The sequence below is a fragment of the Acipenser ruthenus genome, chromosome 48, assembly GCF_902713425.1.
Source record: "Acipenser ruthenus chromosome 48, fAciRut3.2 maternal haplotype, whole genome shotgun sequence".
NCBI lineage: Eukaryota > Metazoa > Chordata > Actinopteri > Acipenseriformes > Acipenseridae > Acipenser > Acipenser ruthenus.
This window is the reverse complement of record NC_081236.1, coordinates 2,187,200-2,199,316: the sequence shown is the minus strand read 5'-3', so window position 1 is coordinate 2,199,316 and position 12,117 is coordinate 2,187,200. Positions and strand designations below refer to the sequence as shown.

Here is a 12,117-nt window from a genome sequence, read left to right as displayed (position 1 = left end):
ACCTTGGATACTTTTATGCATTCTCTCTGGCCAAACTAGCGACTCTCAGAACTGTGCGACCTCTGATGAACTAATAAAAGGACTAATTAAAATACAAATCTTTCTTAATTCCTGTCCGTTGCCAATCATTGTGTTTAAACCTGCTTTGTGAAAAATAAGAGAAATCCATCAGCTAAGTGCAGCATTTACAAAAGAGAGAAAACGTTAGCATCGGATTTTATTTTTCATGTGAACATTTTAAACTGGAAGCTAGGCGTAATTTAAACAGGAATATAAAAGAAAGCATTTTAATTTTGGTTTCCTAAGGGAGTTTACAGTTTCATCTAGGAAGACCCTGTGCAAAAACAGAGAGAAATAATCTTTAACCTATCAATATTTTACTGTCACATCTTCAGAATTAGTGGCGATGCAATATCTTTGGCGTAACAGCATGAAATGGGAAGATGTCAGAATTGCGAGTTTCAAATGTCTCTAGACAGAACCAAATAATCAATACCTGATCGGAGCTGTTTAGAAGAGAAATCTTTGGAGGAATACTATTTAAATCAAATCTGATCAAATGCATTTTCAGTGTTTACTCACAATCTTCAAAAATGAAAAAAAAAAGTAATGCATATATATCTAGTAAAGGGATTTAGTTGCAAATACTAGACATAAGAAATTACTCTGGTTTTTTTTTTTTCTGAGCTTTCGTGAACCTTATTTTACAAGTTATTGTCCCCCATCCCAAAGAAAATAAATTAATCAAGTAGTATAAACTTTGTATTGCTTCCTCATGAAACATCGGAGGTACCCTTGTATTGAGGGGGGGAAAAAAGACTGACTGAAAATGTAACTTTCCTGGACAGGCTGCTATTTATTTCCAATGTATTTTGATAGCTGAAATCTCTTGCTTTCATGGATTTGGTTTGCAATTTTTACCTTCCTTGCAGACAAAAACCACCGTACTAAAAAGAATAAGAACAATAATATTCTTTCGGTTTTAGGCAGTAAACTGGAAGAAACGTATCAACTAAAACTGATATGATAAGATTGCATTGGAATAACTAATGATGCAATTCAAAATGTAGTCATCTATGCAATACATTTTCATGAGTAAAGTGTGACTATTACATGTCATCACACATTTATTCAATCTGCAACAGAAGGGGTTAAAAAAATTCTAAAAGTGGCAAAGAAATGTGTCTAAAGCTAGATCAATGATTTCAGGAAGCCTTTTAATATCATATGCAAGATTTGTATGTAGATTTCTATAGATTAGTGGTTTTTAGGAGAGACCAGTGTAGTGGATCATATCAAAGACATTATTTCAGTGCCTTTAATAGGGAGTGTAGTGTTGTATAATGTAGTAACAGGCAATTTAAGAGACTTTCTGTAGCAGGTAAACTGCTTAAACCAGTCACCCTACTGCAAACTGGTCTGTACTGGGAGTTTAATGGAAAAAGGATTTCTCTCAAACAATTTTAAATTCTGTCGGACACTTCAAAAATTGTGTTGGGAGTAATGCTTCGAATAATCCTGTTCTTTTTTTTGGCACGAGCTTTTTAAACAAACTGCCACGCGCAATACACTTTACAAACCCCCAATCCTACTCCGTCCGTCTGTCTGTCTTTCTGTCTTTCTTTTTGGCCTGTGCAATCTCTTGCCAGAACCCCTGCCCACCCCCCCACCCCCCCCCCCCCCCCAAAAAAAAAGAAAAAGTAATTTGCAAATTCAAGGCACAATGTCTCATTTCAAGATATATTTTTTTCAAATTTTTTATTTTAATTTCGGAATTATTTTTTCTTTTTTGCGTCAAAACCAAAAGGAGGTTCGGACATCAGTTGTATTTTTTATTTTCTATAGCCTCCGCTTCCCTTGATTTAGCGCTGTCAAGCGGTTAGCCCCCATTCCCTCCACACTCACCTCCTAAGGGAGCGTGGCTAAAAAGTCCGGTCCGGTAAAAAACGTCACATTATGTTTAAGTATTTTAAACACCAAAACATATCCATCAGCTCTTTTGGCAAGCTAGTTAAATAAGCACTAGTACTGATAGATAAGATAGAGATCGCTAAAGGTTTGTTTCTTATAGATAGATATTTAGATATAGTGGAACATGGTTGTGTACGTGTAAGTAGTTGTGTTTCGTATCGTTTCATGTTTAATTGTTTTATTCCATTAACCCTAATGCAAGCAGGACTGTAAGGTCGCCAAGGAGACAGGGTTGTGGGGTCGCGACCCCGTGCTGTTTTAGGAGACCCCGTTGACCAGAGCTGGCTGCTCAGTTTTAGGGACGTCATCGCTGCGGCCTTTCTTAGAGCTCTCCGCTATCTTGTCACTGCTTCTGCTGTCCCCATTTTCCTGAAAAAAATAAACAAAAAAAAAAAAACACAAAATCAAATGAGATTGAGAATGAAACGGAGTGCTCACTCATGCTTTAAAATGGTATTGTGCCGACTAGAATTTTGGTTCTTAGTGTGGGCTCAGATTTTCTCCCTAATTTATAATGTTAAATTACATTCCCTCATTAAAAGCTCAGGAGAACTACAAGTCAGCGTGCATCCTCCGATCCCCCAAGGAGCTCCACAGCGGATGTGAGCTACCGCCCCCTGGAGGACAAGCCCTGCAGGTGTTTGAGCTCACTGCCTGGTGTCTCACCTGGGGCTTGCCTGCTGCAGTCGAGGCCGGGGTCTCTCCTAGGCTCCTCTCCACCGGCCCTTTCTGAGGAAGGGTCTGTCGGCTCTGAGACTCTGCACGAGAGATGTAGTCTGCGACCGTCACTGAGAGAGGGGGGAGACAGGGAGTGGTTAGCAGAGCCTTCAGTCTGTAAGTTAATACTGTGAAGCTTAGGCTGCTCAAACTGTGCCAAATGATTTCAGTTATAATAAACAGAATGATACATTAACTCATTACAACTCAAAAGACTAAAGATTACCTGTAATATGGTTTGTCGGATGATGAACTCCACACAGTGTGAGCTCCCAGTCTCCATGTTGCTTGAAACAAACCAATCTTACCCAGAGATCATTGATATCATCCTTTTCGGCCCCAGTGTCCCTCCTCCATAAAACCCCACGTCATATCCTAATCATCGTCCACATTTCCAAAAATAAGACAGTAAAGGAAAGAGGGGGGAGGAGGGTGGGATACAAGTGTGTGGAGTTCATCATCCTGAGAAGAAACCATATTCCAGGTAATCTTCATATTCCTACCTGTATGATGAACTCCACACACAGCGAACCATCCCAAAGGATTAAGACAAGAGGGTGGTAGGTTAGATGTTAGCAGAGGAAGCCACAGATAACACACATTGCGTAAAGTAGGCGGAGAGCAAGACACACTCAAGTTATGCTGCTAATAAAGGTCTCTGGGGGGGGGGGGGGGGGGGACCCAGGTAGCAGCGTGGCAGATTTCCTGTATTGGGCAGATTTCAGTTTTGCCCCTACAGTAGCCATGCCTTTCCCTGTGGGCTTTGATGTTCCCTGAAGATGGTTTCTTTATTTAAACACTGAACACTATACGCTGTGCTCACAAGCGTTGGTCCACTACCCCTATGAAAACAGGAGACATTTGGACAATGATTATGATATGACATGGGGTTTTATGGAGGAGGGACTCTCGCTTTGGCACCGTAAAGGATCAATGACCTGACCAAGCAACAGGGAGACTGGAGGTTCACTGTGTGTGGAATTCATCATACGAGGTGACTTTAGAACTATGCTGCAAATACAAAATGCTACAGAACAAAAAGAAAATTGGTGAATAGACTACGAATATAAAAGCTATACAGTAAAAAAAGAAAGAAGTCTCAAAAGGAATAAGAAACAAGAGAAGCTGGTGAAAGGCCGCGACAGCCCATAATACTCACCGGATTGGCGGTCTCTGCTGGCAGAGCCCCCGTCCACATGGCTGCCACGGTTACGACGGCGGCGGCTGCGGTTTCGACGCTGGGGTTTGCTGTCCTCTTCTGAGAGGAGCATCACACAGTGAGCAACACAGAACGTACTTTATATCTGTGCATTAGGAACATCACTACTGTACAGCAACTTACTAAACCTAGGCTATGCAGGTTTGACAATGCGAGTGTGAGAAGTGATATGAAATAAAATCACAAGGATAGTCCTCCTATTCATTTCAATGGATATTGTGATGTCAGAGCTGTGAACCTACTTTTTAATTCTTAATTTCAATAGCCATTGTATAATTGCAATATTGCACTCGAGAGCCTCAACTAGGGTTGCCACCTGGCCCCATAATTCCAGGACACTGGGAGACGGAACAGGATTTTGAAGTTGCCTTTAAAATCAACATGTGAATTGAGCGCTAAACCTTTGCTAAATTGATTCTGTTGATTAATTAGCTCGAGGAAGCATGACAACACAATAAAAGCTTTTAACAAATTAAATAAATAAGGACCATCATCAATATTATATTTAATTAATAGTTTTAAAAATATATATTTTAAAGTTTCTTTACAGTTTCTAATAGTACATTGCCTTCTCCCGCTCAAATCATTAATACTGACCAGCTGTTCACTATTCCTGACACCAGACAGCGTGAACACCTGATCAGTGTTATTATTATTTAATTGGGGGAGTCAGTGTAAATTAGGGCCACATATTACTAATTAACAGGATATAAATAGCAATTTTTAAATATTGAGAACTGAAACTCCAATTTTACAAAATAAAATAAATATCGTGAATAAACCTACACACGTTTATTCAAGATGCGTTTTTTTTTTATTTTGTAAGATTGTACTATCACAATGATTTGGAGAATTAAGAATTTAGCGCTTAGTCCACGTGTTTATTTCTTTCAGTTTAAGGGCAACTTAAAAACCCCGTCCCGTCCCAAAGTGTTCCTGAATTACGGGGCCAGGTGGAAACCCAAGCCTCAACGCACCACACTGACACACAGCCTGTCGTGCTATATTGCTTCTGAAATTTGTGTAACTAAACTCTACATTGCTAAAAACTGTGATCGCTATTTAGTAATACAGAACATACTTTATATCTGTACTTTTGAAACATTAATACTGTACAGAGGATTACTTCCTAAATCTCTGCTTCTTAAAGCGATATTAAAAGTAGGAATCAGTTGACTTGACTATGTGGGTGTGAGAATAACCTAAGCGATCTCATCAGGAGCTGGTGTGCATGGCTTTGCATTCTACAGCGAGACGAGCTGCCCTCACCCAGGCCGTTCTCGCTGACGGACAGGCAGTCCGACTCGGCCGCTCCGTCCATCACGCTTGGCTCCTGGTCGGTGCGGCGGCGACGAGACTTGCGGCGCCTCTCCGCGCTGGCCTGGCTCTCACTGGCGTCTGTGTCAGCCGTCTGGTCAGTCTCCACTGCACTGTCCAGCAGGGAGTAGGGGTTACTGTCCGGGTCCCTCAGCACTGAGAGAGAGACACACAGGGGGTCACAATCACAGGGGCTAGAGAACGGTTTTCAATTTAAACTAAACACTGGAGAAGAAAGGTCCCCTGCCAACACTAGTTTCCTTTGATTTAGTTCTGTCTTGAGTGTTTTGTGTATGTTTTTATATCTGTTTGATTGTATCGTGACCTGTGTCCAGGACAACACTAGAAATAAGACACTGGTATCTGTGTGTTTTATCCCTACAAAAAAAACACACCTCACGGGTCTCCATTTTCTACCTATACAATATTTTGCAGAACTATTAGGTTTTAACACTAAAGGCAATAGCCAAAACGTTTGTCTTAGCTATTTCTAGTGTTCTCTCAATACAGATAGTCAATAATTTCAGCTAGCTGCTTCTAGGTTGACACTGTCGTGTCACTGACGTGTTGCAGACTCCAGTGCTGATATAAGGTATATGGGTGTCTCACCGGAGCTGATGGTGCTGTTGTGTGGGCGGTTAACTGGTCCTCCCCGGCCCCTCCCTGGGGGTGTGGCTCCTCGACCCCTCCCTCCTCGTCTGGGTCTCTCCTCTCCTGCTCCGCGAGGACGCTGCTCCCTCTCACTCACCTCCTCAGACTCGGAGGCGTTGGACAGCTCAGAGTTTGTACCTGAACCACACACACACACGCTGTTAGTGACACTATCTCAGCATAGCAGTGGTGACAGGCCCTATTCACAAAGCTTCTACTCCAGAGTCTGTTCTTATCAGAGAATTTTTGATTGCTTTTATTTCAAAAAAAAAAAAAAAAAAAAAAAAGATTAAAACCCAAGCGATATCTTTGTATACCTATGCATACATTAGGTGCTGTAGATCTACCAGGTCCTGTAGTGTCGAGCTTCAACATTATGTGTATAGTACAGAGAGGCTCTGCCAGTGTAACACTATGCTATAGTTCTGCTGGGTTTAAGGTGCTGTCCTGTGAGCTGTGCCCCGTACACAGGACAGCAAGCCTCAGGAAACTGAACCAACTTTACCCGTTATACAGTTACAATCAGGGACGCACCGATCGGATTGGAATCGGTGCAGATTAACAAAATCCCAAATCTGTAGTCTGCGTTTCACCGTCATTACCACCAACGACTGTGTTAAACGGAAATGCAATTACTAAAAAGCAGATTAAGCTTGAACACGCAGATTTATAAATGTATGCCTTTATAAAATGCAGGTTTTAGTGCAACATGACCTCTAACAGCACTGTTTAGTAACTCTAATTACCAATGTATTGTACTTCAGTAAACATGTTATTGATTTACCAGTATTTTGCTAAATTCACTTCTGGCAGAATGTATAACCTATCAAAATACATACAAGAAGTAAAATGTGTGATGTCTTCAGTTTAAAGCTTAAATCATTTTTCAAGTGTCAAATTACAATTTCAGGTGATGGTTTACAACTGTATTATTGAGAACGAAAAAAATATACTGGTATTGGTATTACAATGGGTGTACAAAAGTTGCAGCAGGTTTTATACTGCAGTTACAGATTAGCACTAATATTCCACTAGATTGCCTTCCCCAATTTGAAAGCAGTGCATTAATCTCCGAGTCTAGACCCCCCCCCCCCGATTCAGAAGTTCTCGTACCGTATCCCGAGTTGTGGTTCGGGGCAGTGCGCCGGCCCCTGCCCCGCCCCCCGTAGGTGCGTGTCCCGTGGAGGGAGGAGTTGCTTTCGTCAGTCAGGTAGCCCCTCTCCCTGTCCCCTCCTGCCCCTCTCTCCCCCCGGCTCGGGGGTGCGCGGAACCCCACTCCAATCTGACGCAGCTGCTCATCAATCTGCAAACGCTCCAGACGTAGCTGCTCCACTTCCTGAGACAGACACAGGACACGAGTCAGTCACCCAGACCCTTTAAAAAAGAGCCGCTTCAAGTTTCACGACTCTGTACGGACAGGCTGAACTATTTCCCGTCCCGTGGAGATAAAACAAAGAATAAATATCCTATGTGATCTACAGCATTTTACTATACATTTAACTGAATAACAAAGTTTAATACATTTACAGAGCCTGATTTGCACCAATCTTTTGTAAAGTAAAATAAAACAGTTTTAGACATCACTGGAATTGTAAACCATGCCCTTCATTAGTTAGCGGTAGAAACAGATATACATCTTGCAGTTACAGAACTTTGTAGGTGAATTTTTAACACTAACCGTTTAAAGTATGGACACATTTTCACACAATTACATTATGCTGCAAAAAATCTTAAATAACTTAAATGCGTAATCAAAATAAAAGGTATATTTTAAAAGAAACCAAGTCATGTAGACAAACACTGAGGCTAGTGCCTTCTACAGTGACAAGCTGAAACGTGTCGGGCTTGAGTTTTATATAGGTTTTACTAGAAACCATGAAGGCACTTCATTGAATAACTAGAGAGTGTGTTTTTCTTTAAATTAAATACAAGAGTGTCTTTATTTCACTCTGCTTCACATCGTAGTCCTCTTGCTCACCCAAAGTGCTCATCAGAAACACTTCTACCATAAGTGACACGGTCAGAGGTACATATTAACATACATCTTAAAATCCAAGCAACAGATGTCATTCCTAATGATTGCAATCATAAAAAAAAAAAAAAAAACATAAGGGAGGGGTAAAATAAATCTAAATCAACGGCTGTAACAACTCGGTGGTGATTGCAAAACTATTTTGTAGCGGTGGTCCTTTTGTTTGATAGTTCTCATCAAGTCTTTCCAGGGAAAGCATTTTTATTTGTATATATATTTTTATATAAATAAAATTTAGGTTCCATAAACCCAGCTCCCTGCTCCCAGTTCTGCACAGCCAGCAGTCCCTCCCTCTCTCAGGCACAGCACTCCGGTATGCGACACATGCTCCCGTCAACAGCTGCAAGTGAAGGGAGCGGGTATTTTGGGAGTCTGAGGCCCACGTTTCTGTAATCTACACCCCAGACTCGGGCTACACCATTCATGCTCTGCTCCAGCGCTATTTATAAAACCCTGAGTAAGCAATGAAAAAGGAGCACATATTCTCAGCAAATTCTGGAACAGGTGGGAGGCAGGTACAGCCTTACTCTTACAGCAACTCCAATTTAAAAGTGGAGTGAACTAAAGAGACTTTTCTAATTCCATAAGCTTGATTGCCATCGTACCAGGTTTTATATTGCTGTCACAGAAGCACTGACCCGTGTACAATACAGCGAGGCTGCCACGCACGCAGCACGTAACGCCAGCAAAAGACAATATATATAGTAGACCCTGAACTTCATAATCATCGGAAATTTCTTTGTATCAGATAGAAATTACATCACATTAAAATAAGCTATTCCGTTTAATTATTCCTATTTAACTCTACATTATAAAATATAGTACAGGGCGCTGTGTAAGATCCAAGCTGATTTACACCCACTCAAGGTCAGCAGCCCCAAAGCCACTCTGACTTCAATTATATGGTGGAGATCAGCTTACATATTACATTGAGTTGCTGTAATTCTGCTGGTATTTAATGACAATGTGAGTTAATCACACTTGCCTGCTAAGTTACGAATGCTCTATCAAATGTGTCTAGCATATAAAGTGTGCGTGTGACTGGGTGGCACTGACCTGCAGGTAGGCAAGGTGGTACTCCAGTAGAGCCTGGGCATTGCTGATGTTCTCCTTGGTGCCCACGAAGATAAATGGTACCATACCCTGTGGGCAGACACAGAGAATTTGGAAGCACACTTAGAGTACTGTTTCTTTGTAAAGAAATGGATGAACAGAAAAGACATTCAAAACATCACAGTAAAGCGACTCCCGAAACATCAGCTCGGTTTCTTTGAGCTCCAATAGCACTGACAAAGGCACGAGCCAAAACACTCGCCTGCTTGACTCAGTTTCTTCTAGTTTAACCTCAATAGCAATGACGAAGGTTTGTCTACTTCATTCAGTTTCTTCTAATTTCAGCAACACTGATGAAGGCACTAACCAGAAACGTATCAGTGTTAGAGGTAAAACTAGATGAAACCAAGCAGAAAAAAGTGACATCATAACCCAGCAGTTCTCTCTTTTTGAATGGGCCGTAATTTGAATACATTAAGTATTCAAACTTAAGTGCAGGAAAAAAAACGGGTCCCGCAGAATCCCACCTGTACGATTTAATATTGCAGTTAAGGGTGCTGAATTATAAAAAAGTTGAAATTTGACAGGAATACAGAAAGGAAAAAAAAACTTAAGCTTAAATTAAATTCATGTTTCTGGCAGCACCATACCTATACTTTATAATGGCCACAGTCCTGTCAATTTAATCCAGGCCCTGGTAATGTAACAAATGTCGTATGTTTCTAAATTCTGGGTGGCTACCTCTAATCAAGCTGAGTATTTCACACGCACGGTTTACTGTGTCAGTCATACATAGAGTGCAAGAGGAAGCACTCTCTGAACTTGAATAGACGAAGCCACCGAACACATAACATGTTATAAAAGTCAATAAACCTAGCTTAAAAAAAAAAAAAAAAAGATGAAAACCTGATATTAACGTACTTAATCTGCTTATATAGAACCTATAGTGGTTAACGAATGAGAGCTACACTCAGCTAGATTGTAAGTGTAGTTGTTGCCAATAGGTTCCAATGGGGAAGTGACTTACACTAAACACAAAAAAAACATTCTCATTTCATTTCAGGCTACATAACCTTCAATGTTCCTTCAATGGAAATCCATGCAACCTGCAGGTCTGTTATTGCAGGAGTTGAAAGCGTCTATTCACCCTCAACACAGTCTTTAAAGAGTGAGTAGCGGGGTTCTGAAAAATATATCACGCACCCACACGTGTTGCCACAACTGTTTACATAACGTACCTGTAATTTTACTTTTCATTGTTAACAAGACTGTTTCAAAGCTCTTTTCAAAATGGCTGCTCTAGTGCACTCAGGTTTGTGATCTGTCCTGTAAATCACTTTTCTGTTTTCGTTCCACATCATGGATCGTTATTGCTGTGTTACCTGTTTGACAATGTGGGCAATAATCCTTACACTATCAGTGCACTAGAGCTGACATTATGAAAAGAGCTTTGAAACAGACTTGAAAGTTAGAAATGTAAATAGTCAGGATGTTAAAGAAAAGAAAAATGACAGGCACGTTATTTCAACAGTTGTAGCTGCACGTGGAACGCTATATTTTTCGGAACCCCGCTGCTTACTCTCAGTGAGGTTACTTGCACTTCCTAGGTCATGACAACTCAGCAGGGTCTTCAGGGTCACTGGCTGCCAAGCATTTCAGTCAGTAGCAGCTCGTTGGTTAAGGACAGAAAAGAGGGTGATGAAGGGTGGGGACAATTTCACATTGCCGAAGTGAAACGACCTAGGAAGTGCATGTATAACAGCAATAACGTTAACAAAATCAAGAGAGGAAAGAACATGTATTTGGTTAGCAGTGTACTCATTGAAACACAATGCTCAGGACATGCGCTTCTATTAGATTTGCTTGGAAATTACGATTAGAACGTCAAGCAACATTCACATTTATTACTAAGCATTGTATATTTGTAGGTTGACTCAAGTAATCCATTGCAAGTTAGTGATAAGTTATTAATAGTTCATGCTCATACACACGTTTATGGATTGACCTGTCTTCTGTAGAAATACTAAAAATTACATTCAGTAAAATTCAGTTGAACTTCCAGCTGAAAGATTTGTCATTTAAATTTCTTTTAGTATTTTTACATGCATTCATTATGGCGTGTTAAATAGTTATGGATGGTTATTGGGCTTCTACTTCAACTCTCCCACACACAACGTGCCTATATTTGTGCACAAGCCCTCCAGTATATGAATGATAATGCGGTAATGAAAGGGGTTGCTCTGTATCTGTATCTGACCTCTTCTTTAGGGCAGCCGCCTGCTGCAAGCCTGCCTACCTCCTCACGGGGGAGTTTTTTGTCATTGTCTCCTTCAATTCGGACGCGCACCACCCCAGACTTATCCACGATCTCCTGGATCACTTTCCCGTTCTTCCCAATCACCTTGCCTGTAAGGGAGAAGCATGTTCAAAATAAATCGGTTCGCATTAGAAAACACAATCCTTCCTTACTGTGCCAATTTTTTTTTAACCCTTTATTTAATCCACAACTTTGTCCAAATGACGATCTCATCATAGCAACTCTACAACAGCCCAAGAGAAGTGAAGGCCAGCGGGCTTCCTCCGATCCCCAAGTGAATCGCCCAGGAGCTCCACAGCGGATGTGAGCTTCCGCCCCCTGGAGGACAAAGGCCAGCCCTGCAGGTGTCTGCTTTGAGCTCAGTGGGTCAGTAGGGGCTGCTGTAGTGCAGTGAGGAGAAACAGTCCCTTCTGGTTTTGCCACACCACGCAGCCATGCCTTTACCAGGGGAGACCCTTGGGGACCCTTTCCTTTAATCTTTTAATTGAATCACTTTCTAATTTGAACAGTAAAATCCACTGCATTATATTGTTCTTCCATATTTGAAATTCAGATATTGTCAATACCAACATGTTTCAATTGCTAAGAGGTGGAATCTCAACAGTAGTTTGCAATGGCGTTCTGAATGCATATCAGTTGAATTGGAAGTGTTTTAAAAGGAGATTGGATTTATCTTGAATTCTGCTCTCCAGGTTAACTATGACCCTTTTCCTTTGTTGGTACACCCCTCACGTTTCCACTGTGTGTTAATGTATGTACCAGAAGAAACCTAACAAATCCAATGACAAAAGTTAGTAAGTATAGGAAAGAGAACTCCACTCTCCACACTGCAGAGCGCTC

At 41.1% G+C, this 12,117-nt stretch overlaps 1 protein-coding gene across 2 annotated transcripts in view; it reads right to left on the bottom strand.

Moving 5' to 3' along the window:
* Positions 1 to 1,741: 1,741 nt before the first annotated feature.
* Positions 1,742 to 12,117, bottom strand: part of LOC117404601 (FMR1 autosomal homolog 1) — a 34,918-nt gene continuing 24,542 nt past the window's right edge. The window contains exons 10-17 of one of the 2 annotated variants that reach the window (XM_059014723.1): positions 11,218 to 11,366; positions 8,964 to 9,050; positions 6,989 to 7,211; positions 5,834 to 6,013; positions 5,177 to 5,380; positions 3,848 to 3,946; positions 2,638 to 2,759; positions 1,742 to 2,340 (exon numbers count right to left, since the gene is read on the bottom strand). In XM_059014723.1, coding sequence (XP_058870706.1) covers positions 2,230 to 2,340; positions 2,638 to 2,759; positions 3,848 to 3,946; positions 5,177 to 5,380; positions 5,834 to 6,013; positions 6,989 to 7,211; positions 8,964 to 9,050; positions 11,218 to 11,366 — 1,175 coding nt within the window. In that variant the 3' untranslated portion in view covers positions 1,742 to 2,229. The remainder of the gene's footprint in view (positions 2,341 to 2,637; positions 2,760 to 3,847; positions 3,947 to 5,176; positions 5,381 to 5,833; positions 6,014 to 6,988; positions 7,212 to 8,963; positions 9,051 to 11,217; positions 11,367 to 12,117) is intronic. The other variant, XM_059014724.1, reaches the window with a different exon arrangement.